The sequence below is a fragment of the Trichomonas vaginalis genome, chromosome II (assembly GCF_026262505.1).
Source record: "Trichomonas vaginalis G3 chromosome II, whole genome shotgun sequence".
Taxonomy (NCBI): Eukaryota; Parabasalia; order Trichomonadida; family Trichomonadidae; genus Trichomonas; species Trichomonas vaginalis.
The window spans coordinates 12451297-12472270 of NC_067204.1; the positions used below are offsets into that span (position 1 = coordinate 12451297).

Genomic DNA, 20974 nt, shown 5'->3' on the forward strand with positions numbered 1-20974 from the left:
TTAAAAACTAAAGCCGATACAGGATGGGTTTCAGAATGTTTAGACCTTAAAGCAGATAAAACATATGTGGCTAGTGAGTTAGAGAAGAAAGCAGACAAAACATATGTGGCTAGTGAGTTAGAGAAGAAAGCAGATAAAACATATGTGGCTAGTGAGTTAGATAAAAAAGCAGACAAAACAGAGCTTCAAACATTAAAGACAGAAATACTTCAAACATTGTATCCTATAGGCTCTATTTATACGTCAATGAACTCTACCAGACCAGAAGTAGTACTTGGTTTTGGAACTTGGACTCAAATAGTCGACAGGTTTTTGTATTGTGCAAACTCTTCAAAGGAAACAGGTGGAAGTAAAACGATTTCAGGTGAAAATTTACCTGCACACAGTCACTACATAGATTTAAGTACATCTCAAGCAGGTTGGCATAAGCATAGATATTGGGATTGGTCAGCAATGACAAAAGGTAAAGGATATGATGTTAAAGACAACGTTAAGTTTGCTATAGATTGTTACTGGAGTAACACTGAGGAGGAAACCATACACATCGCGTTTCAGGGTATACGCAAACAACGGGACAAAGTAAAGACTACATGCCACCTTACATGACAGTTTACGCATGGTATAGAAATGCTTAGTCGTCATGTTCCACTTCTTTAGCATATTCGTCAGGAGTTGTCTTATATTTGTTAGGAACTGTCTTTGAAAGTATACCACCTTGAACTTTGACAAGTTTGAAACGAGGTCTGACAATAGTCGTTTTATCTTCTGCTTGCAGTGTGTACATTTTGCCATGTTTGCCTAAAACTTCATAATATTCTCTTGTATACTTTCTTCTATTTTTACGAACACGAATGTGAGTACCTGTCGGGTTCCCATTGTTGTCATAGTCAATAGTATTTTCATATGGGTCGCGTTTAGGTATTTCTATTTTTACTTTGTCACCTTTCTGAAGTTTGAAGCCCGGCATTCTTTCTTGTTTGTCTCTTTTGACTAAATTATTAAATATATAGTCTTTCTCTAAGTCAGGGTTGTTTTTCATTTCTTCGGGGGAGTGGTTTCCCAAACCTTTTTGTTTACGGTTATTGTAAATATTTAAAACTTGTCTCATCTTTGCCATGGAGAAGTGTCTATATTTGTCGTCATATGACATTTCATTTGCTTCACCACCTTGTGGTTGGTTTAAGTCTCTTAACATTTTTATACAACCGTCAATGACACCAAGAGCAGAATGGTTTTGGTCGACAATGAAATATTGGTTTACATTTTTGAACGCAGATAGTTTTTTACATCATCTGATTTGAAAGAACTTTCATAGTCAGATGTCAGTTTTGTTGGATGGTATTTGTCAACGAATATTGTCAAAGCAGTTTTCACATCTAAAATATTTTTGGACCATAATGGTATGGCTTCACAGTATCTTGTGTTCTGACCGACAAATATTAGCCAGTATGGTGGTCCATCTTCTCTATACCTCGGAATGTTTTCCAAGATATCCATAAACCAAGCATTTGGTGTTGAACTAAAGATTTTTACCATGAGTGCTTTCTTTGTCGCTTTAGAAACATAGGGGTCCTTGTTTGGATTCGTCATTTTTTAACCCATAAGAAATGGGTTTATTTGGCGCATTAGCAGGAGTCGCATCTAGATTTTTACCCGCAGTGGGAACAATAGCCAGAGGTGTATTTGGAGTTGGAAGGAAGATTTTGAGTACATTAGGTATACTTAAAGAGAAAGCACAACCTATTATACAAACTGTACAGAAAGGTTGGGATGTAGCACGAGATGCAGCAAATCTTATTCCAAATCCTGAAACAAGAGGAAAAGTTCAAGGATGGATGGACAATGTAGGAAGACAAGCAGGAAACTATTATAACAAAGCAAATGACTACTATAACCAAGCAGGACACTATATGGACCAAGGTGAAAGATTCTTTAACAGAGGATATAACCATGCACAACAGTGGGTAAACAACAACCAACCTCAACCGCCTCAAACGTGGGAATGTAAAATTTTTTACTGAGATGAAATGAACAATACAGCATTGAAACAAATGAGTTCAAGATGGATTTGTCGGCTTCCAGCAGTTACACAACGTGTTTGTCAAGTTCTTCCTATACCTCAGGAAGTTTTAGACCGACTTAAAAAACCTAAACAACCAGTTGAAAACAAACCAAACTAAAATTTTTTACTGAGATGAAATGACCGAAGAAGTTGAAACCGTAGATTTGACACCACAAACAAAAAGTTCAGAACCATTGTCAAACCTGTCAAAGAACTTACAGATGAAGAGAAAAATTCAATAATAGAAAGTGCCAGGTCTGGAAATACAAACCCTAACTATAAAGTCACTTTTCATAAAAATGGAACGGCTAGTATCTCAAAAAAGAAACAGACTCTCACAAATAAATATTGAAGTCTGAAGGAGCTTTCGAGACAACAGATGGAAAAGTTTACTTCACTGACCAACAGTTCATTATAGAACATCTCATTGACTTAGAGTCGAAATATTCTAAACTTTACAACAAACACAAAAAGTTGAAAGGAAAACAAAAACAAATGGCATATGATATTTATGAAGATGTTGACGACACAACTATTCCAGCAAGTGAGGTAAAGTCAGCAGAACCGAAAAGTGACGAAAAACCAATAGAAGAAGAAAAACCAAAAACTGAAGATAAACCAAAACCAAAGTTTAGCTTCCAAACTAAACCAAGTCAACCTTCATTAGCTGGTATGGGTTGGCGTCAAAGACTTATGGCAGCAGGCGGTTATGTTAAGTAAAGAAAAAAACATTTTTTTATTTTATTTGAAATGTACGCTGAGTTTGTTGGAGAAGACCGTTGGGAAACTTGTTTGTTAGATGAGAAATATGAAATGGCATACCATTTAAAACAAAATATTTTTTTTAAAAAATGTTTTTTTATTTTATTTGAAATGTACGCTGAGTTTGTTGGAGAAGACCGTTGGGAAACTTGTTTGTTAGATGAGAAATATGAAATTCACTGTTGTGAGTCATTTGAAGTCAGAAACAAAAAGACAAAAAGAGTTTTAAGCGAATGGGAGCGAAATGACGGATATGCTCTTATGAAGATGGGTGGAAAACACTATTTTAAACATGTTGTCATTGCAACTCATTTTATACCGAACCCTAACAATTTACCTTTTGTAGACCATATAAACCGTATAAGAAACGACAATAGACTTGAAAACTTACGTTGGGTCACTCGTTCTGAAAACAATAAGAACAAAGGCAAAATTGGAGATATTGTATTCGAATTTGTCGACGAACTAGAAGATGAAACAATTGAAATTACAGACTATGGTAAGCATACGTTTGAGTTTACTACTATAGCGAAGAACAAGACTCTTTCTACTTTTATACCGGCGTAAACTATAGGAAATTACAAGTATATTTTACTAAGGCAGGCTATGCTTATGTAAACGCTAGAGATACAGATGGAAAAAACGTTAAAATACTTCTTAACAAATTCAAGAAGCTATATGGCATACCATTTTAAAACGTTTTTAAAACGTTTTTAAAACAGTATATTTTTACATATATTAAATGCTTCAGGTTGAAAAACAAAGAACAAAAGTAGCAGATACAAAACCGTTAGACTATATCTTCACAAATGCCGGTAGAAATATTTCAGATGAAGAAATTTCATCCCGTATATACAGGTTTGACTATCCAATTGACAAAAATTGCACCGTTGGCAAATGTCAACATCCGAGTCAACATTCCGACTGAGAAAGGTTCTTCACATGACGACTATGTTGTTGACAAAGACTTGCCATGGTTGAAGATTGTAATTGTCCACAACCACTTCATGTTGAACGAAAGTCTTACAAACCCATTGTTCGGAAAAGGTAAGTGCAACATTGTCAGAGCTGTTAACATTCTTTTCGAGAAAGGTTTGTTGGAACCAATTCCAGATGACAAGCTGACAGAAACTTTTGTACCAAAAGACGAAACAAACTTTTCATTGTTGGTAAGACCAAAAGTTGTTCCAGACAAAGTTCTAGCACAAAAGAAGTACACAGTTCCAAAAGGAGTTGGATTGTTCGGATACCAACCTGAACCAGAAGAACTTCCAATGAGGTTGCAAGAACTTCAAGATGCTATAAACAAACTTCCATTGAGACATCCAATTGACGTCAAATTGTATTGGAGAGCATCAGAGTTAGGTCAGAAGGTTTTATATGAAACAGGTTGCTTTGACGATGTTTATGAGATAACAGGAGAAGTTTCTCAGAAGATAAGAGACTCACTTGAATTTCCACAAACTGGACCGATTGGATGCGACAAGTTCGACTCAAACGAAAAGATATACTATGTCGACCTTAACGCTGCGTACATGAGGTTTGTCCAATATATTCCGACTGGAATTCCAAACGAAGATGGTGAGTTCCCGGGAAGGAACTATACAGTTGGAAAAGTCATACAACAACTATATGATATTAGGAAAGCTTCAAACCCCAAACTTGCAATGACACTCAAATTGCTTATGAATTCGACATGGGATATTCCATTAAGAAACCTCAAAAGATGAAGAGTAAACATTATGAGAAGGTCGACAACTTTGTTGAAAGGTTTTCTCCTTTTGTTTTGAAGTACGAATTCACCGAAGGTCAAAGTGGCTTAGTAACCACATTAAAACCTATTGTCGAACATTGGTGTTACCCTCAGTTCGCAAAGGCAGTCCTTGACAACTACAACAAATTCTTCTCCGAAGTCAAATCCAAAATTGTGGTTTACTATGAGAACATTGACGCGCTCATGACGAACGAAGAAGGATACAACAAACTCATTGAAATGGGAATGGTCGGTGAAAAGATGGGCTGTTTTAAGCTAGATAAGGTATTTTCCGAAGTTCATGTAATATCGAAAAGGAAATACTGGGGTATACTTGAAGACGGCACAGAAATAAAACATTGCATGAAATAAAAACATTGCATGAAGTAAAAACGTTTTTAAAACAGTATATTTTTACATATATTAAATGCTTCAGGTTGAAAAACAAAGAACAAAAGTAGCAGATACAAAACCGTTAGACTATATCTTCACAAATGCCGGTAGGACTATTTCAGATGAAGAAATTTCATCCCGTTCATACAGGTTTGACTATCCAATTCGTTGGCTTCAAAGTCCTTCAGATGCAAAGGCAATAGGATTTAGAAGAGTTTTGTTTTCAAATAGAACTAACGCGTTTATGTTCGCAGTATATTTTCATGGTCAGTATAAAGGTTCTGATGGTCTAATAGAAAAATTTGATGAAATGAAAATCTTTACAATTCGTTCAGACGAAAGTCTTGAGAAAACTCTAAATGACTTCCAAACTCAAATAAACAAATACTACTGGGAATTTCAAGAAAAATACGACTCTTTACTAAATGGAACATACTATCTGAAACTAGAATATGACAAGATGAACTCCACCGTTTCATTTCAAAAGATTGAAATTAACCCTCCAAGAGATACAGAGTTTTTATATTGGGAGTAGACAAACGTTCTTGGGCACAATTTCTTCGGTTACTAAACCAGAACGAACCATTACCACCAGATGGTCCATTTAAATTTATACTTCCACCAGCAGATTTGACAGTTTATAGAAACGTGTTTGACCTCAAAATGTCATGTGTCATGCAAGTTTCAGTTCAAGCAACAACAGTTTCTATGTATCGGTAAGGACTTTATGACTTTGCTTCTAAATTCTACGAACCACCTAGTAACAGTTTCTCTGACTTTCAAGTTTGGTTCACAACAAATGGTGTGCAACATATTATTCCATTGTACTATGACTTTTATCTCGAATTGTCTTTCATATACAACTACGGAAAAGTGCTGAAAAAGTATTGAAAAATATATTTTAGGTGAAGTGGTGAGATCTCACCTCTTTTCTCACCTCTTTTTTCACCCGTTGAATTTTCATGAATTTCCTTAAGATAGAAAATATATTTTAGGTGAAGTGGTTTTTTAGGTGTCACCAGGTCACCAGGTCACCAGGTCACCAGGTCATTTTAACTTCTCTGAAAAAGTGTGACAACACGACATTTTGACAACAACACAGGAAATAAACTTCTTCTTCGTATATGTTTTGTTGAGACTTCATCGTCGTATTCTTTCACCCGTTGAATTTTGTATAAAAAAGCAACCGCCGGAATTCCGGCGGTTGGTATATTCTTCACAAAATGCTTGTTTTGAGGTCGAGCCACAAACGGATGTCCGACGGTTAAGCCACCCAAAAATATTTTTTATTTTTATTGTACGTACTGAAATGACATCGAAGCAAAACGTTCACGAACAAATCTAATGGCGAAACATTCACAAAAGGCACTTACAACGGTATTGAAGTCTTACGTAGAGACAAGGATGGTTATATAAATGTAACAATATGTGTCAGCAGTTTAGGAAAGACTTTAGAAAGTTGTTGGAAATAAGTCCTGGGAAGAGTATTATACGGCATTTTGTGAAGAATATACCAACCGCCGGAATTCCGACGGTCTTTTTATACAAGGTTCATGCAGGAATTCCTGATGAAATCAAACAGGTTAGAGGAACGTATGTAGACCAAGACTTGTAAACTATATAGCAATGTGGGCTTCTCCCAAAATATTGCATAGCAGTTGGAAAAATTCTGGACTCCATAGACAAGAAAGTTCATGAGAAATTAGATGAAGAAGAACTTGAAGATACAGTAGAGAATGCAAAACCTTTGTTCGAACAAGAAGTTAGAAAATGGCTTAAACAAATAGAACATGAACGTGAGATATGTTTGTTATAGAGATTCTCCATACGAACTAGACCAATGGAACAAGAAGATTTAAAGAGAGAATTTAGAGAATATGAACTCGCTAAGATAGCATTTGAAGCTGCAGAAAAGAATTAAAAGTTTGGGGTCGTTTTGTACAAAAATATTGTGAGTAAATGAACCATTTTTTTCAAAAAATATATTTAGTGAAGAGGTGAGATCTCACCCGTTTTTTTCACCTGTTTTTTCACCCTCATTTCTACCATCGTAGAAAACACACAAAACTCTTGAATTTGTTGCTGAACTCGGCAAAAATATATTTTAGGTGAAGAGGTGAGATCTCACCTTTTTTTTCACCTCTTTTCTCACCCGTTGAATTTTCATGAATTTTCCCGAAATAAAAAATAAAGTTAGTTTTTAAAAAAAAATATTTTTTTATTTTTATTGTAAGAACATGTTAGCAACAACTTCACCAAACTCGTTAGTCATGAACCCAACTTCAATGTTAGTAGAAATGAAAAACTTCATTCCTTCTTCATATACTTTCGAAACAACAATCCAGAAGATAAAGCAAGAACTTCTCCAAGGAGATTTAGATTGCACTGCAAAAGATGAAACAAATGAAGAATATCTTTATGAAATGCAGGATATTATTGACCATCTACCTAAACTTCCTGAAATCCAACAACAAAAGCTCACTATTCCAGAATTCGATGAAATAGAAGTCAAAGCAACTGACTCAGTTGAAATTAAGAAGTTCATACGTAAGGTAAACTATGAGTTTCTTGGATTTCATTGCAACCACAAAGTCATGGACAAAGACTGCGACATGTTATATAAGAACATCTCTGACATATATAAATCTGGGGAGTTTAAGACCTACGACAACTTTGTTTCGTTAGTTGCTGAATGTGTATGGCAGATAAGAGATGAAGATAGAAGAGGTAAGGTATGGAACCAACAGATAAAACCCGCAACTTTTGAGTTAAAGAAAACCATTGACGCCTTAGTTGTTTTAGCAGGTAAGGTTTCAGAATATAACGCAAAAATGAACCCACAATGTTCAAAATGTAAAGCAGCAATGAGGAAATATAACTACTCCGTCAAAGAGATAGAACGTATGCGAAACGACTATGCTGACTTAAAGAAAGAAGCAGAGAAACCAGCAGAAGATAAAATGGACATGTTAGCATTTCTGAACAAAAACTATCCAACTGCTGACGATTTCCTTCTTTCAGATGTCAAGAAGAAATATAAAGAAACCTTCGGCATTGTTAAAACATTCGATGTACTGACAGAGGAAATCGAAGCCACAAAACTGTTTAGGATTTCAAATATACATCGTACAATTCATGTAAGACGCTTGTGAAAAAGAGGTGAAAAAAGAGGTGAGAAAACAGGTGAGATCTCACCTCTTCACCTAAAATATATTTTTATTGAATTCTGAGTAAAATGACATATGGAACACATACTTTTTCAGTAAGGACATATGGGGTGAAAAAAGAGGTGAGAAAACAGGTGAGATCTCACCTCTTCACCTAAAATATATTTTTGTCTGATTTACGCTCATTACGATGAAATACAACAACAAAACATTGACGAAGAAGTCTTGACAAAACATTTACGATGAAATCTATTTCCTGTGTTGTTGTCAAAATGTCATGTTGTCACCATTTTCAAAAAGATGTTAGTTGACCTGGTGACCTGGTGACCTGGTGACCTGGTTCCACCTAAAATATATTTTTGCTGAAAAAAATGACCAAATTTCATGATATAACTGTATTTTTTTTACGAAGAGAACTTTAACACTTCGTCAAAAAAATGACGTTTACCATGTAAAACGCTTATGAAAATCGTGAAATTTTTACGAAGAGAACTTTAACACTTCGTCAAAAAAATGACGTTTACCATGTAAAACGCTTATGAAAATCGTGAAATTTTTACGAAGAGAACTTTAACACTTCGTCAAAAAAATGACGTTTACCATGTAAAACGCTTATGAAAATCGTGAAATTTTTACGAAGAGAACTTTAACACTTCGTCAAAAAAATGACGTTTACCATGTAAAACGCTTATGAAAATCGTGAAATTTTTACGAAGAGAACTTTAACACTTCGTCAAAAAAATGACGTTTACCATGTAAAACGCTTATGAAAATCGTGAAATTTTTACGAAGAGAACTTTAACACTTCGTCAAAAAAATGACGTTTACCATGTAAAACGCTTATGAAAATCGTGAAATTTTTACGAAGAGAACTTTAACACTTCGTAAAAAAATGACGTTTACCATGTAAAACGCTTATGAAAATCGTGAAATTTCTCTAGGCCGACTTTTATCGGCCTTGCATAAAACTCATGAAAATCGTCAAAAAAATCCCTGAAATCATATCTTTTATACAAGATAGAAAAAATAAAATTAACGCTAGTTTTTTTAAAATATTTTTTTTTATTTTGTATGTAAGAACAGGAAATGACAAACACTGAGTTTGAAACAGTTAAAAAGATAGACAATGAGACCAAAGTGGTTAGAATTGGTGATTTAAACGTAAGATACTCAAAGAAATACAACAAATATTCTTTGTCAGACATTTTAACACTATCTGAAAAGAAAACATCCCACGACTGGGTTAGAAATGCTTCTACTCAGAAAATTTTGACAAAAAATCCTGAGCTTATGATATCGGTAAGATTCTATGGAACAAGAACATATCTTATAGACAAAAGTCTTATACCACTAGTTTTGTTCTGGATTGACCCAGTTGTTGGATATAATTTCATAACATATGGTTCATTCGATACGGAACGTTGCAGTGAAGGCTTACTTTACATCGTTCAGAAACCGAAGGACTTCAATACAAAGAGATATAAGATAGGAAGAACATATAATATAACTCAAAGATATGACAGTACAGTCAATAGAGTTAAGGTTGTGTTTGTTAACGATATGAGAGCTGCTGAAACAGAACTACTTGAAAAGTTTGAGAAAATGTATGGTGCTCCCACGAAAGGTAAAGAAACGTTTGAAGTAGATGAGATAGATAGTGCTATAAAATTATTTGACGAAGTTGCTGAAAAATACATGTAAAGCGTTTATTTTTGGTCTTTTATACAAGATAGAAAATAACGCTAGTTTTTTATAAAATATTTTTTTTATTTTGTATGTAAAGACAGTAATGTCAACAACAGAGAACACAACAACTGCTATCGTTCATGAAGCCATAAGTGAAGAATACGAGTACATACAGTTTAACAAACAACTCCGTCTCATTCGTTCGGTCAAAGATGACATGTACCAAATGCAAAGTATTTTGACAGCATGTTTTGCACCAGACACTAAACACGCAGACGATTGGTTCAAAAACCAAAGCACACAAGAACTTTTGAGTGAAATTTCTCTAGACCGACTTTTTTCGGCCTTGCATAAAACACATGAAAATCGCAAGAATTTGGCTCCTGGTTTGAGAGGTTGGTATGTACATAGACTTTTAGTAAATGCTGTTGCAATGTGGGCTTCACCTCGCTATGCATGGCATGTTTACAAACTTCTTGACGAAATTCATAGACAAGAACGTGAAGAGCTAGAGAACAAGCTTGAAGCAAAAGATGAAGTCATTGAAGCAAAAGACAAAAACATACAGAAAAGAATACCACGTTCGGTACCAAAAGGAAAGGAAAAGAACTATAAGTATATGATTTACACTGAAGAGATGGAAAATGAAGAAGACAGAGATATGGTTATGTTGCATTTAGTCAGAAGAAACAACAAAAGCTTTTACGACCTTGCTAAGATTTACAAATCTGACAGAAATTGGTTCTATCGCGAAAACTTACCGATTTCAATGACACCGAATGAAGATGTTAAACAGATAGTTCAAGATACTTTACCTCAAACACACTATGATATGAAAGGTTGTACAATACTTACCTTCAAAGAAGATTTACCGCTACTGAAAGAAAAAATAACAGAGTATTTTGACAACTTCAAACAAGCAGAGTAGATGAACCATTTATTTTTCAAGCTTGACACCAAAGATGGCTCAGGTAGCTCTATAAGGTAAATTGTCTTGTCCGAGTCCTTCTGGCATTCCGAGTCCTTCTGGCATTCCGAGTCCTTCCTTCCGACAGGAAAAGTTTTTCTTTCCAACAGGAAAAGTCCTTCCTTCCAACAGGAAAAGTTTTTCTTTCCAACAGGAAAAGTCCTTCCTTCCAACAGGAAAAATTTTTCTTTCCAACAGGAAAAGTCCTTCCTTCCAACAGGAAAAGTCCTTCCTTCCAACAGGAAAAATTTTTCTTTCCGACAGGAAAAATTTTTCTTTCCAACAGGAAAAAATTTTCCTGTTGTCCGTCCGTAAACCATTCAAATTTTCGAAAATTGAGAACTTTTTGGCCGACCTTCAGGAAAAATTTTTCTTTCCGACAGGAAAAGTTTTTCTTTCCGACAGGAAAAGTTTTTCTTTCCGACAGGAAAAGTTTTTCTTTCCAACAGGAAAAGTTCTTCCTTCTGGCATTCCGAGTTCTTCCTTCCGACAGGACACAAACGAATGTCCGACGTACCACCAACCGAGTCCATTCCAAAGCCAGAAGAACCGAAAGCTGCAGCACCACAACAGACTAAGACCAAACACTTACATTTTTCAAGCTTGACTTTTTACAATTTGAACTTTGTTCGCGTAGATATGAATTCTGAAAGAAGTATGAGGGTCTTGTATGACTTTGTACTTCTCCCATAGTTCATGTCTGTCAAACTTACCTGCCATGGACTCTTTCATAAGTTCCATGAAATCGTCTTCGGACAATCCGGGGAAAAGTACAATGTCAGTAAGTATTCTCTTTACATCCTTACTTAAACTCTTGGCTGTCTGTACACAAATGACAACTGAGATGTTAAAGTGTCTGAGCTTCTTAAGAATTCGACACATGTCTTGTTCTCTATTCTTTAACAAAGGATGAGAAGCAAAGTCATCTAAGATAAGAAGACATCTATGAGGGTACGTTTTCCAATCGTAAGATTGCAATTTCTTCGAAATGTATTCTATCTCTTTCTGTTTGTTTCTGAAGTGTTTCTTCTCTAATATTCTCTGCATTTCCTCATTTGGTCTTTAAACTTCGAATTTATATACTCATTTATAGCATTGTACTTCAAAACCCTTCTTTGGTACTTCTTTATCCAATCTAACAACTCAGAGTCTTTTATACATACTAACTTAGACTTCTTTATAATATCTTTGAACGAATTGACGGTTTGGTCAAATTGACCAGAAGTACTACAAATGACAACTAACTCATAGAATGGGTTCTTCTCATCTAGTTCTTGTTGTTGTGCAGCCATTTTAAGATAAGTGAAAGTCTTACCCGACCCAGGTGGTGCAATTAGACCTGTTATACCATTCTGAGCAAATAAGAACTTGTCATGTATGGGTTTTATCTGAGCATTTTCCAACTTCCTCTTGTTCTTATTTAAAACATTCTCAAATTTTTTGTCAATGTCAGCAAACTTTTTTTCTAACATATTTTTAGAAAAATTAAAATTTTTATCTTTTAGAAAATGTCTAGCGATTTCGCTATCTATATTCGAGACAAGCTTTTCGACAGCAAAACATCTGTCGACCATAAAATCTTACATAGTGTAAACAAGAAAGGTGAATTTGTTCTAAAGTTCTGTTTCTGGGAATATGACAAGAACCATAAAACATTAAGCAGAGCAGTCTTAAAATTTGTCAATGACAGACTTGTTGACAGAGATGACGCCTCTTGGAGAGATGAAGTCCAACAAAACTTCTTAGAATGCAAAGAAGACACATGCACTGTTCTTGAAGATGAAATAGAAAACAGAATAGAGAGCTATTAAAGGACAAAGAACTTTTACAAAAATATGGTTCTGAGAAGTTTGACATAACTCCACCAGAAAAGAAGAAGAGAGAAAAGAAAGAAAAGAAAGTAGAAGAAGAGAAGAAAGAACCTGAACCAGAGAAGAAGAAATTTGACATGTAAAAATAAAATTTTATTTTTAGAACATTTCTGGGTCAATGTCAATGTTCTCTTCCTCTTTAGGAGCAAACACTGGCTTAGACTCTAAAATCTTTTTACCCAATTTACCTTGAACTTCAACTATCTTAGACTCATAATATTCATAGTCGTCTGCTTTCTTTGGTTCATAAGGTATAACAAGTTTGTATGCTTTGCCTTCTTTAAGGTTTGAGAACCTTCTGTCAAAACTTTCTTTGACTGCTAACAAACCTTCTATGTCTAAGTCTTCAAATTTCGCACCATTTTTAGTCACAATAGCAAACTTAACTGGTTCGATGTTCCAAACTTTGCTGAATGAAGACTTTTCAAAATGGTAGAAGTAAACATTCAAATATGTGAATGGGTCTAGTTCTTCTTTAAGTCCTGACATGTACTTGTTTACTGAGATGAATTTCGTCATCTTTTCTATCGGATAAAAAAAATATTTTTTTTTAAAATTTACTCAGAAAAATTTTTCTTTGTATATACACCATTCTGAACTTCGAAAAGATGTTTTATACCAGCATAGAATTTTTCTCTAGAGCTTGGTCTTATATCGTTTTCATGACAATATTTTCTATATTCTTCATATAAAGCCTTTGATTCATACATTTCATAAGGACAATCTAACCAGAATAGCGCATATCCATTTTCGTTATCTAGGTCTCTATATGTTTCTTCTGTTTGTGGAATTTCGCTTTCTTCTGTTTGTGGAATTTCGCTTTCTCTATTTAGTTCTATGTCTATATATTGTGGCTTAAAAAGATGTGGGCAAGAAGGGTCTGGCGCTATGTAAAAAGTTAATTTTTCTGTCATCTTTTCTATCGGATAAAAAAATATTTTTTTTTTAATTTACTCATAAAAATTTTTCTTTGTATATACACCATTCTGAACATCTAAAAGACTTTTGACATTTGCCAAGAATGTTCGTTTAGACGCTGTCATATAACCATACTCTTGACAATATTGTTTATACGAATCGTACAATGACCTTTCATCTAATGACACAAAGTCAGTTTCATCTATGAACAGTTCATATACACTCTTGTTTGCTTCTAACAATGTTTGTCTCTCTTCGGTATGTGGAATTTGTCTTGGATTGAACTTAGAAATATCTAATGTCATGAAATATGAGAACAAGTGGTTGTAAAAGTCAGATGTCAAAGTTTCTGCTAAGTCGTCAAAATATTCTGTATCTTGCATATGAGAATCTGACGTTCTGACAACTACATATCTTCTGTCAGAACTTTCTAACTTCATCGGAACAGCATTGTTTGAAACCATGACGAAGTTTGCAACATTTTCACAAACTCTTTGGTCTTTATATTTTCTTTCAACAACTCCAACTTTGTCTGTTATAAGACTCTTCAAAGCATCTGAGTTCAAAACTTTTGTTGTATCTATACTTTGAAGTTCGTTACATACTATAAGTTTCATATTCTCTATTGAAGAGTTAAATTTACCGCAGATGTTTTCTAAGTTTGTCATATTCGGATTCGAATAGCCCTCTAACAGTTTGCATAAGATATCTGTAAAGAAAGTGTTCTTACCTGTTCCTTGTTTTCCAATTATAATGAGAGGCAGTTTCATTTTTAGCACTTGGATGTTGTAAGATGTTTGCAAACCAACATAAGATATATACTCATAGACTCTTTCGTTTCCATTGCATATAATTTCTTTGACATGGTCTAACCAAGCTTCTATAACATTTTCTTTCCATTCTACTTGTTCGTATTTATATCCAGTGAAGATAGAATAGAAGTTTGGAGATGGTGTATAAAACTTTATACCACGAACTGAAAAATCTTCAAGTTTTGACAATAAGATATCCCAAGCATCTAACATCTTCATACCAACTTGTACGACTTTTATTTTCTTAAGTTTCTGTCTACATTCTTGTTCTGAAACTATTGTCGCTCTTGGTTTGTTAAAGACAACATCCCATTCTTTCATGACATAACATTCTGGGGCAGAGTCGACATAAATGACTAAACGTTTCAAATTCTCGACTGCTTTGTTATAGTCTCGAAATGGACACATATTTCTGAATGTTTGGAAGTCATAAAAAATCTGAAACATCTATTCTGTACATTTTTATAAAAATAAAAAAAATATTTTTTTTATTCTTGAGCTATTTGTGCATTTGTTGTTCTTGAGCTATTTGTGTTGAAGTTTTCTTGTAGTACAATACTTTCACCAGTTGCATCTTCCAATTCGAAACTTTCTGCCGTCATTGACAAATACATAGGACATAAAAGTTTTACAGGAACAAAGTTTGCGTCAACTAAGGTTAAGTTTATGTTTGCTAAAGTGTTTGAGTTTACTAAAGCTGAAAACTCTGCATTCGAATGAACAATAGGCAAACCAGCAGAGAATGTGTTATTTATACGCATAAGTATTTTTTGGTCATAGTAGTTTCTGTCGACATTCGAATAACACTTTGAACCTAAGTTTGAAACAATATATAAAATAGGTGTACTTAAAGTCAATGGAACGGATAGACCTTGTATGACACCTTTTCCTGTTATAGGAAACTGTTGGTAGTAAAAACCAGATATAAGTTTTGTATTATAGCTCATATCGTTTATACTAAACTCAGTCGGATATCCAAACATAATGAAACCTGCTCTAGTTGCAGCACATGTTACATCCGTCCTTAAAGTATTAAATAAGTCAACAAAACCTGTTGGTGGTATATCTGAGTAAGTATCTTCAAAGAAGTATTTTTTACCATTCACAACAACAAAGTCTTCTGGTGTCAAAAGAGCAAAACAGGCTTTAGTCGTCACTGTGTTTAAGGTTAGTTTACAATATCGTCCTTGAGGACTTTGTAAGTTTGTTGTTATAGAATTATATGACTCAGGGTTTTTAGTCGTAATAGTATAAACCACTATGTCTTCTGCCATTTACATATATTTAAAAGTTTTTCTGAAAGTGGAGAAGAACTTCATCTAAACTTTCACATGGCGTTTCTTGAAGTTCTCTGTCTAAGAAGTTCAAATATTTTGTAAAGACATAGAACTTTCCTTTGTCTACACGAACAAACAAAACAGGGTCTTTCATATCGTTCAAAAGTGTGTAAAGTCCTTTACATGAAATAAAGTCTATATTGTTTTTCTTCAAACATCTTTCAAGAAGTTTTGACATTTTTACTTAGCAACTAAATTTTAATGAAATGTTGTGGTCGTCAAATATTTTTATAACGTCTGGGAAACTATATTTTAAGTTCAAGGTTTCACCTCCTTTCATAACGTATATCTTGTCAATGATATTATATGAAACACCACAGCAAGCAATGTCGGGTTCTATTTCTTTGATGTTTATATCGTCTGCCTCTGTCAAAAGTTTCAATAGTTCTTTCAAAACTTCATGAGGTGCAATGACATATGAGTTCACTTTTACAGGGTTGTGTTCGACCAAGTTTAACATTATACCTAAAGCTTGACAAATCTTCTCCTGAGTTTTAAGTTTGTCTTTAAGTTGTTGGTAGTCATTTCGAATATCTGCAACAGAACTTAAGTCTCTGCTAACTTCAGGATATGTTGGTTGTTCTTTTACAGGAACTATTGTTATACCATTTTCGTCTTCGTATGGTTTCCCCACTTCAACATCTCTGTCTTTGACATTGACAACAACACTTTGACTGTTTGTTTGAGTTGGTGAATTTAACTTCACATCTGCCACCGCCATTAAACCTTTTGAAACACTTACGCTTCTATTTTTCGGAAATGACATTTTACTTAGAATAAAAAGATGGACGTATTTGAGTATCTCTTCGATTGAAGCAGAACAAAGTTTACACACCACAAACAATACAAGTTCATTGACAGAGTAGTTCTTTACACAAACAATGGAAAATGTTATAGAATAGCAGTTTGCTGAACCAAAAATATTTCTAAAGCAAAGAAAGTTGGTATAACTGAAAATGGTGAAAGTTCTTGAAGCAGACAAAAATATAACAACAAAACTTACAGATATTTCTAAAGGTAAGTTTATCTTACAATTTTATGTCAAAACTGGCGTACTGTCAATATTTGACGGAGAGAAGTCAGTTCAAGAACAACTTACTGACCTGCTGCCAAAATCTGCTCGATGGAAGCTGTCGTTATGCCAATCTGAGGAGCCCCAGCAGGTTTCATCGAACGAATCTTCAAAAGAGCATCTTCCGTGAAAAGTGCTATTGGTTTTGTAAACTTCTTTGCTTTCAATTCATCTGGACCGTCTCTGTCACCAGTATATTGTATTTGAACTGTACCAACAGTTGAAATACCACCCATAAAGTCTTCTGAGTCAGCAAATGGAATGCCAAGCCAAAAGTTTGAACGGTCTCTATTTGTATATTGAGTTTTTTGACCTCCTGTATGAGTCCATACTTTCACATATGGCATAATAGAACTTTGCATTTCAGGGTTAATGGTTGTTGTGAAGTTGTTGTTAAAGTTCATAGCATCTAATGTCAAGTTGTATGACCTCATATCCTCAACTGTAGAATATTCTTCTCTTGGATAATATTTGCCATCTATGTTTATATGATATTTAATACCGGGGTTGTAGAAACAAGAATAGTCATTTATAGTTCGTCTGAACAGTACAAACATAGTATCTGCATGTTTCATTGCAGTTGTTAAAGCAATATCTGTTCTTGCACCTGGGTCAGCACTTTGGTTTCCAACTTCACCTGCAAAGTCTTTGACGGATATTTGGTGTATAGGGAACATAAGTGGAACTGCAATATATTTGGCAGCTAAAGCATTTGAAATATCTGGGTCCAACATATAGACTGCAAGTCTGCTTTCTATTCTCTTGCATTCAAACTTTTCGCATGTAAACTTAACTGGGTCCCAAGCAGTTCCAGCAGCATTGAAATAATAGTTTACTTCAGTGTTGAAGTTTGAGAAACCAAAGTCTAAGTCAACTTTGTCTTTGCAAAATTCGGCGAATGACGTTTGATTTGTTCCCTTTACGTCTGTAAGAGTGAATGGGTCTTGTGTTGGTGCAATGACTAAGTTATTTTTGCTTGGAGTAAGTTCGATAGAAATTTTTCCTGCCCAGTTTGGCAAGTATCTTAAAAACCTGAAGATGAGGAAAGATGACAAAGGAACTCTAAGTTTCAGTTTTACTTTGGTTACTGCTGCTGCAGTTTGTCCAGAAAGGTCAACATAAACTCCTGGAACGTTAGGGTCAAGTCTTCTTATTTTCTCAATAGTTGCATACTGGTCTGTTTGTTCTCTAGCTTGTGGTTGTACTGAGTTTCTCAAAGCGAACCATTCATAGTTTGCCCATGTTACTGTTTGAACTAAGTCAGAGTTAGAATATATCTTATATCCCATGAAAACTTCTGGAGCATATTGGTATCCGACATAGAAAATTCCATTGCAACCTTTCTTGTCAGACAACTTGGCAGAAGGTTTTATTTCAATGTCTTGTTCCACGTATAAGAATGAGTTGTCAATAGAAATTATATGAAACCTGTCGCAAGCAATATCTACTGTTGTTGAAGAACCTTCACCAAACTCACCTACATTTCCATAAGAAACAGCAGTTGTATATTCGTAAGTTCCAGGAACTATTTCTGACCTTCTAATGGCATTGTCGCATTCGTTATACCATTCGGAAACATTTCCATTCATGGCATCCAAAACTGTTGGCGTTATATTCTGAGCGGCGTACATTTCATATGGGTAAAAATATAGAATAGTTGGATTTATATGTCATAATAGAACCCACTCGGACCAAGCTTTACTTTCTTCCTGACTGAGTTTTTAACTCTTCTTTTTCCTTCATTGCCACTACTTTCACTAGATGAAGTTACTTCTTCACTACTTTCACTTTGTTCTACTCTTCTCTTCTTCTTTGGTGTCGCTTTTGGTAACTTGCCCTCTGCTTCAAGTTGTTGCATCTTTGCCTCATGTTCACCTAGTATGTTGTAAATTTCCCATGTCCTTTTTGCCTTTGGGCTCTGGTCGCCCATCTCAGGTAACCTATATCCTAGAAAGATTTTGTCATAGTTTGTATTTGAGTCTTCGCGTATTGTTTGCATGACTCTTTCCTGAGTTTCCGGTTCAAGCTCTTCAAACAGTGCCTGTCCATATGGAATAAGCTCGTTTCCAAATATATGTTTTTGTAGCCATTCTGGTTTTCTTTCCATGTTACCAACAATATCTTTTGTGAATGGGAAAGCTTTTACCCAATGTTTCAGTCTTGCGTCATTTATTTCTGTAGTTGGTTTTATTTTGTCAAGGAACATGTTTTTCAATACTAACATTTCATTTGGTACTGTCCATTTGAGTTTTCTTAAATATTCATCCCTTCTCAGTTCATTGTCTGCAAAGTAAGTTTTTATGACATTTTGCAAACTTTCGTTTGCAAGGTCATGTAAAATAGGTTCTCTTCCTTCTCTCTCCCTAACTTTCTTTCTAAACTCTTCACCAAATATACCATCTTTATGGTTCTGTGTAGTTCTTTGAGATAAATGTTCTAGAACGTCAGGTGTTATATTTCCATCAGCCATGTTCATTTCATACTGGTCCAAAATATCTGCATCTTTCATATCTTTCAATGGCATTAAAGCCGCGCTGAAAATACCAGCTATATCTGGTTCACCATTGACTTCCATTGCGTCTACAACTTCTTGGAATTGTGGTTGTAAGTTTATGAACCACCTATCCGGGTTAGCTTTATGACCCCATCTCATTGTAGTTCCATAGTCTGCAGAAACAAAAGTAGGTTTGTTTCCATATTGGTTAGGTTCTGAATGAACTTTAAACAATGTTTCATTTCTATATGTTTTGTTGAAATTTAACCTTTTATTTTCACCGAGTTCAGCCAAAGATTGAACGTTATATGGTCGTAAGTAAAAAGGGTTATTGTATTTGCGTACATTTTCTTTCAGTACTTCCATTCTATGCTGAATATTTTCATCTGGTGTTGGAGTCTTTTGTATGTCGGCAAACATTTTTCGATATTCTTCTACCATGTCAGCCGAATTTTTCTTAGACTCTTGGAAAGATTCCATATTCACCTCATACTCTTGTTGAGGGTCAAGATTTTTCGGCTGTTCCAAATCTTCATCTAGTTCTGTGAAGTTAGTTTCCAAAGGAGGGACTTGTTCGTTTCCTTCAGGCTCTTCTAGCTGTTGTTGCTGAACTATTTCTTCCATGTCTGGTTGTATCTGAACTTCTTCCTGTGGAGTTTCTTGTACCTCATCTGCTGGCATTTCATATATTCCGAGACCGTTTTTAACAAGTTCCCTATCTAAGTCATCCGGACTCATAAACCTTTCTTCTTTCGTTCCGTCTCTATTTTTTACGCGTTTCATGAAGAGAGTTGAATTGTCATTTAGCTCTGACACCAAATATCTCGGAGTAAATTCAGTCATGTCATTTGGATGATATGCTATTAAATCATATCCCTTAGCGAGCTTGTATTTTCCAGGTTTGAAATTATATCCCATTTGGTGCTGAACCATAAAGCTAAATAGGTTCGGGTCAGTATTTCCTTCCTTGAACTTTCTAATAGCTTCTTTATATCTGTCACTAAAGTCAAGAGTAGCTGGGTAACCATAGTCTTCTTTAAGCATTTTTAAGAAATCTTGGTTTCCTTGTTCTCTACTTCTTTTATGTCCTTGTTCTGTTTGTGGTTGTTGTTGTGCAGGGTTTTGAACTGTTGGTTGCTGTGCTGGTTGTGGAGGTGGTTGTTGTGCTGGTTGTTGTTGTTGTGCTGGGTTTTGAACTGTTGGTTGTTGTGTTGGTTTTGGTGCATGCCTGTGTCTGTGTCCATGTGACGATGTAAATGTTTTAGGTAGTCCTGGTGCAGGTGCTTCTCTTGGAGGGTTTGGTGGTATATAGGTTCCACTAGCTAGTATATAAGTTCCACCAGCTGGTATATAAGTTCCACCAGCTGGCACATATGTTCCATCTGCAGCATAGTGTCCTACCTGACTTTTCGTTTTTAAGAAAGCATTTACTAGGTCTGTTTTGGTCTGTTGTAACTCTTTTTCTTGACTTTCCACAACAGTTGCTCTAACGGCGTCATAGGCACTTTGAACTGCCTGTCTCGTTGCTGCATCTGTTATTTTCGTCATATTTTGTGCTACTTCTCTTAACTCGTTGTCGAAACCTTCAGACTTCAGTTTCTTTCCAGATGAGAAGTCGTTCACTAGTTTCACCTTACTATGAAGAGCTTCGAAGGCGTTCTTAAAGTCAGCATTCATTAA

General features: G+C 35.0%; 13 protein-coding genes and 4 pseudogenes across 17 annotated transcripts, besides 1 other annotated feature; 9 read left to right on the forward strand and 8 right to left on the reverse strand.

The window, feature by feature from the left end:
* Positions 1–81: 81 nt before the first annotated feature.
* Positions 82–19510: a mobile genetic element.
* Positions 632–1195, reverse strand: TVAGG3_0532920 (uncharacterized protein; the record flags this gene model as incomplete). The annotated part of the gene is made up of 1 exon (XM_051237641.1): positions 632–1195. One exon carries the CDS (start codon positions 1193–1195, stop codon positions 632–634), a length of 564 nt encoding a protein of 187 aa, XP_051095465.1.
* TVAGG3_0532930 (uncharacterized protein) lies at positions 1608–2008 on the forward strand (the record flags this gene model as incomplete). The annotated part of the gene is made up of 1 exon (XM_051237642.1): positions 1608–2008. A coding segment is annotated over one exon (401 nt), but the record flags the coding sequence as incomplete, so codon positions are not given.
* On the forward strand, positions 2200–2782 carry TVAGG3_0532940 (annotated as a pseudogene). Its single transcript has one exon. A coding segment is annotated over exon 1 (583 nt).
* TVAGG3_0532950 lies at positions 2936–3519 on the forward strand (annotated as a pseudogene). Its single transcript has one exon. A coding segment is annotated over exon 1 (584 nt).
* TVAGG3_0532960 (DNA/RNA polymerases family) lies at positions 4551–4949 on the forward strand (the record flags this gene model as incomplete). The annotated part of the gene is made up of 1 exon (XM_051237643.1): positions 4551–4949. The coding sequence occupies one exon, from the start codon at positions 4551–4553 to the stop codon at positions 4947–4949; it is 399 nt and encodes a 132-aa protein (XP_051095467.1).
* Positions 5005–5640, forward strand: TVAGG3_0532970 (annotated as a pseudogene). The gene has a single exon. A coding segment is annotated over exon 1 (636 nt).
* On the forward strand, positions 7208–7814 carry TVAGG3_0532980 (organellar and viral DNA polymerase type B; the record flags this gene model as incomplete). Its single annotated transcript, XM_051237644.1, has 1 exon — positions 7208–7814. A coding segment is annotated over one exon (607 nt), but the record flags the coding sequence as incomplete, so codon positions are not given.
* TVAGG3_0532990 (organellar and viral DNA polymerase type B) lies at positions 9224–9657 on the forward strand (the record flags this gene model as incomplete). The annotated part of the gene is made up of 1 exon (XM_051237645.1): positions 9224–9657. A coding segment is annotated over one exon (434 nt), but the record flags the coding sequence as incomplete, so codon positions are not given.
* On the forward strand, positions 9927–10438 carry TVAGG3_0533000 (KilA, N-terminal/APSES-type HTH, DNA-binding family; the record flags this gene model as incomplete). Its single annotated transcript, XM_051237646.1, has 1 exon — positions 9927–10438. A coding segment is annotated over one exon (512 nt), but the record flags the coding sequence as incomplete, so codon positions are not given.
* TVAGG3_0533010 lies at positions 12299–12744 on the forward strand (annotated as a pseudogene). The gene has a single exon. A coding segment is annotated over exon 1 (446 nt).
* Positions 12761–13180, reverse strand: TVAGG3_0533020 (protein of unknown function, DUF4108 family; the record flags this gene model as incomplete). The annotated part of the gene is made up of 1 exon (XM_051237647.1): positions 12761–13180. One exon carries the CDS (start codon positions 13178–13180, stop codon positions 12761–12763), a length of 420 nt encoding a protein of 139 aa, XP_051095471.1.
* TVAGG3_0533030 (Poxvirus D5 protein-like family) lies at positions 13219–13575 on the reverse strand (the record flags this gene model as incomplete). Its single annotated transcript, XM_051237648.1, has 1 exon — positions 13219–13575. One exon carries the CDS (start codon positions 13573–13575, stop codon positions 13219–13221), a length of 357 nt encoding a protein of 118 aa, XP_051095472.1.
* On the reverse strand, positions 13612–14196 carry TVAGG3_0533040 (Poxvirus D5 protein-like family; the record flags this gene model as incomplete). The annotated part of the gene is made up of 1 exon (XM_051237649.1): positions 13612–14196. One exon carries the CDS (start codon positions 14194–14196, stop codon positions 13612–13614), a length of 585 nt encoding a protein of 194 aa, XP_051095473.1.
* On the reverse strand, positions 14880–15665 carry TVAGG3_0533050 (uncharacterized protein; the record flags this gene model as incomplete). Its single annotated transcript, XM_051237650.1, has 1 exon — positions 14880–15665. One exon carries the CDS (start codon positions 15663–15665, stop codon positions 14880–14882), a length of 786 nt encoding a protein of 261 aa, XP_051095474.1.
* Positions 15913–16449, reverse strand: TVAGG3_0533060 (protein of unknown function, DUF4106 family; the record flags this gene model as incomplete). Its single annotated transcript, XM_051237651.1, has 1 exon — positions 15913–16449. One exon carries the CDS (start codon positions 16447–16449, stop codon positions 15913–15915), a length of 537 nt encoding a protein of 178 aa, XP_051095475.1.
* Positions 17127–18089, reverse strand: TVAGG3_0533070 (protein of unknown function, DUF4106 family; the record flags this gene model as incomplete). Its single annotated transcript, XM_051237652.1, has 1 exon — positions 17127–18089. A coding segment is annotated over one exon (963 nt), but the record flags the coding sequence as incomplete, so codon positions are not given.
* Positions 19511–19780: 270 nt separating the features above from the next.
* Positions 19781–20842, reverse strand: TVAGG3_0533080 (kinase-related family; the record flags this gene model as incomplete). The annotated part of the gene is made up of 1 exon (XM_051237653.1): positions 19781–20842. A coding segment is annotated over one exon (1062 nt), but the record flags the coding sequence as incomplete, so codon positions are not given.
* Positions 20843–20974: the final 132 nt, after the last annotated feature.